Below are 4,579 nucleotides of genomic sequence, written 5' to 3'. Positions count from 1 at the left end.
TATTGGAAACTTTAACCCACACATTTACTTTATGATATATATGTTAATTCATAAATTTGCAAGTCTCACTACCTTGTTTAGTTTAGCTGGTAGTGGAGTTTTGTGTTGCTCCTTTTGTTTTTATAGAATATCATTTATGTTTGGATGATTGGAGGATTTTGTTGACTAATAATTGATGTTTTTTTTTTAAAAAAAAAACAGATGTATTGGGTTCATAAGTTTGGGATATTTAGTTATGTAATTTGTTGTTTTGGTTTCAGTAGATTTCTAAATGACTTGTGCTATTAATTCAATAGGTTTCTTTTGTTATGTTTGTTTCTTTAATATGTGTCTATGTGTTTTTGTTTAATATGTATCCATCAAAAGGTACAAATCAACCTTCAAAAGAAATGTCTATTGGGATTCAGAGATCAAGAGAATCTTAGGAATTACATGTGAACAAAAAAAACTTGTAAAATATTGTATTTACTTGGAAAATAATAAATATCAAAGATACATTACTTTATTTTGTATCATTTGTATACTTTGTTCTAACAAATGACTACATTATTTTTTTTTTTTGTAATGTTAATAGATTTATAAAATTTCAATTATGAATGAAAGTTATTGTATTTAATATCTTATGAAGTATTTAATATGTGTGGGTTGAACTTTTGAGTCACAAGTTTATTTTTAACACAAATATAAAAAATGATATACAAATTATTATTGTAGAGAAAAAAAATTGTACCTTAGCAAAGCTATAACAAAATTTATATAATGAAAAAGGAAATACTGTCAAAAGATTATTATAATAATTATAAGTTAAAGATAACATATTATTTTAGCTATATAAACATACTAAAGTTTTAATAAAAGACGTTATTAAATGTTTTTATAGCAAAGTAAATAAGTCATACCTTCATACTCTATTATAGCATCCGATATAGCTCTATAAAAACAATATAAAAAATCATAGACTTTTAATAACATGGGTTATCAGGACCATCGAAAAAGACTATAAAGGTCATTTATAGCTTTCTTCATCAACTATCGTATCTGATATAGTTAGAGTAAAACCTGTACAATTCATCAAGCACATACACTTGGAACATAATAGTTGAAAAAAGAATCCAATTTGCAATCTCCAGAAACTTTTTTTCCCCAAACTACATTGGTAGAAATTACTAAATCACATATATATTTGTCATACATATACAAACCTCTTCTTCATTCAAAGAAACAAACAATTAACATTCTGAGCTTCTTAAAGGAGCTTGATCTTGATCTGAGATAGCCGGCATGTCGATACTCTCAAGGTGATACGATTTGCAGACGAAATAGAACATCGTCTCCAACACGAGCCACGACAACAAGAACACCAATATCAACAATAGTAATGACCAGCTGCCCAACACATGCATCCACATAAATATTGACGACGACGTGAAAAGCATCTTTCTAACGAGAGCCTTTAGCCATAGAAAAACCCCAAAACCAAAATAAATTGCCAACACGATGACCGTCCCCGATGCCATCTTATCCTTCAAAAGCAACCTACTCTTGGCCAAGGCTTTAAACCCATATGACTCTTCCAACACAGAAACTACACCAGCCAATTGAAACACCACTACCAAATACAACCACCCAACAAAGTAAAAAACAAAAGCCACACCGGAAGTTGTTTCATCAAGTTTCCCTAATGGCAAAACAATCAAGTACAAAGCAAATCCAGCTATGATATGATACACCAAGAAAACCAAAAGAACACAAATAAATGTGACGAGAACTCTTTTCCAAACCTTTGCTACTACGTTCATGGTATCATTAATGGACGGTTCTTGGTTGGTGTATAAGGCAGCAACGGTGTGAGACACGCCGGCGGTGGAGATGATCGAGTTACCGAAAATGAATGTGATGTATAAGACGTCGTAGGGCCAAAAAGGGGACATATTGTGGGAGAAGAGATGTGATGTATTCCCATAATCATGGAGGTTTCTGAGGATTTCATTTAAGGTTCCCATTAAGCTTGAAAGAAATATGTTTAGAGGGTGGATGAAGCAAAGAGCCGCCAAGGCAAAGATCTTTTTGTTTTTGTTGATGACTTTGTAGGTTTCTTTGAAGACTTCAAAGGTTCCAAGGAACTGCATTTCTTTATGCTTCACATCCATTGGATTTTGGATTAATCTTCTGTATTTTTTTGTGAAGTGAAGAAGAAGAAGAAGAAGAAGTTTTCGGTAAGTTTTCGGCAAGTGAGAGATATAAATGAAGTTTTCGGCAAGTGAAATATCAACCATTGAATTGGTCATGGGGTGGGGTAGGCTTCATTGATGGAATTAACCTACTTCTTCAATGAAAGATTCAAAATGAAAAAGTGGACTTTCGGCTAGTTATGAGACAGGAACTTTCTGAGGAAATTTCAAATATTTTTAAACGTATTTTCTGTTAATAATTCATTTTAATGTTTCAAAGCTTAGGTCTTAGTCAACATTTTCGTGTATAGATAGGTCAATAATTCAATTATATGTATAATATGTAATTATAAGTTCCTGCAAGAAATATCACTTACAATATCATTAAAAAAACGCTATCGAAGAATTTCCATAGTGTTTTCAAAATGCTGTAGTAGTCCATGTTATTAAAAGTCCATTACTTTACATAGCATTTTTTTTTCAATGCTATAAAAAACGCTAAAATGTTCATTTTGATAGCGTATATATGATGCTATAAAAAATTTTCATAGTGTAAAAAAACCCTAATGAAATGTTTTGATGCATTTTTTATAGTGCTAGAAAAGCGCTATCAAAATATTTCAATAACCTTTATCCAACGCTAAGAAAAATGTTATTGTGTTTTGATAGCACTTTTCCAATGCTAGAAAAAAACGGTATCAAAATATTTCAATAGTATTTTTAATAATATTGTAACAACGTTATAAAAGAGTTTTCATAATGTTTTATAAATTCTTTCGTAGTCTGCTTGACTTTTCATAAGCGTTTTTGTACAGCTATTAATATCGCTATATGATGTTGACATATGATAGCTTTAATTCAATGTTATGGAAATGTTTCATTCTATTGGAAAAACTACCATAAAAAAATTTCATAGAAATAAAAAAAAAATGTTATAAAAGACGTTCTATAGAGATTTTAGACATGGTATTGAAAGTTCCTTATTTTTATTAGCATTTTTTCATCGTAATAGAAAAAAGCTATAAATACCCCATCTTCAATCATGAAATTTAATGTTAGTGGACTTTCTAAAACATTTTTGTAGTAGTAAAAACAATCTACAATTGTTCTTTAATAGAACTTGTTAATAACATTTTTTTTTAATTTTACAATTTGTTTCGCAAATATTATTGTAGAAATTATTATAAACATATATTTATAGAAGTCGCTTGCCTATATTATTGTCTAGATGAAGAATGATGTAATTCACATCTTATCCAAATCTACAATCATATTATAACAAAAAAATCTTCAAATTTATAGCATAGAAAAGAAATAAAACACTATAGTCATAAAAAAGATTTGATATAGTCATCAAAAGTATGTTCCAACAATGTTCTTACCTGATAGAACAAGTTGTAAATTCTTAATCTAAATAAAATGACTACATATATAATCTCAAAAAGCTGATACTATCAAAAGAGATGTTTAGATTATAGCGATACTAAAATTTTTCCACAAAAAATATGTAGCTCTGATATTTGTCATCATATCAATCACCTAATAAAAAATAAAACAAAATAGCTTTCATAAATCACCATGATCTAACTCTAAAAATAGATTAGCTAATGAACTAAATAAATACTTAATTCACAAAATAGTAAATAATTTTTCTTATATAGTTTGACTTTATCCATTGGCCATGGAACAGTACATGTATGTCTCATACATGGTCATGATCAGAACCGAAAACTCTACTAATTACATCATCAATTATACTACTCGAACGAGACGTTCCAAACGATTTTGTTCAATATGCTCCTAACAAAAAATCATAGTAAAACCATTTACATGCCAAGAAGCCGAGGGATGCCATATAACCAATACAAATTCACAACATTGAGAATCTTCTAGTTCAACGAAATCACTACTCAAACGCCAACAAGCCAACATGAGATCACTTAAATAAAACAAGCCCAACAAAGCATTGAACATAAAAATAAATAAATAAATAAATAATAAAAAAAATTGGAAGGGAAGAGAAAATGCCTTATAACCAACATAAATTCACAACATTTAGAAACTCTTACCTCAACTAATCACTACTCAAAATCATGGTTTCATGCAAGAGGTGTTAGACACTCTAGAAAAAGACAACAAACCTGGCCAAGAGATTGAAGCGATAGATCCTATTCAGCAATTTCTCCCAATATTAGTGTTCCTCCCAAATTCTATCAGTCACCATAAGCTTTAGTTTACTGGCCATGAAGATAGGATTTGAAGTGATAGATCCTAGAGATTATAAAGATCAATTAATTTTGACAAAAATACGAAGTGAAAATAATCAACTTTAAGTTTGTTCACTGCAATTTCAAGTTTTAATTGGTCCATTATGTATAAGAAGTAAAATGCAAATACTCGAAATTGGT

The 4,579-nt window shown here is 29.6% G+C and overlaps 1 protein-coding gene across 1 annotated transcript; it reads right to left on the bottom strand.

Moving 5' to 3' along the window:
* Positions 1-1,229: 1,229 nt before the first annotated feature.
* Positions 1,230-2,150, bottom strand: LOC120076262. Its single transcript, XM_039030031.1, has one exon. The coding sequence runs from the start codon at positions 2,148-2,150 to the stop codon at positions 1,230-1,232; it is 921 nt and encodes a 306-aa protein (XP_038885959.1).
* Between the last annotated feature and the right edge of the window lie 2,429 nt (positions 2,151-4,579).

Source organism: Benincasa hispida, chromosome 4 (genome assembly GCF_009727055.1).
Source record: "Benincasa hispida cultivar B227 chromosome 4, ASM972705v1, whole genome shotgun sequence".
NCBI classification, from domain to species: Eukaryota; Viridiplantae; Streptophyta; class Magnoliopsida; order Cucurbitales; family Cucurbitaceae; genus Benincasa; species Benincasa hispida.
This window is presented reverse-complemented; position numbering and strand designations above follow the sequence as displayed.

What these genes read in the sequence shown, in the direction of transcription:
- LOC120076262 (XM_039030031.1), bottom strand. Translation starts at nt 2,150, where the DNA reads ATGGATGTGAAGCATAAAGAAATGCAGTTCCTTGGAACCTTTGAAGTC.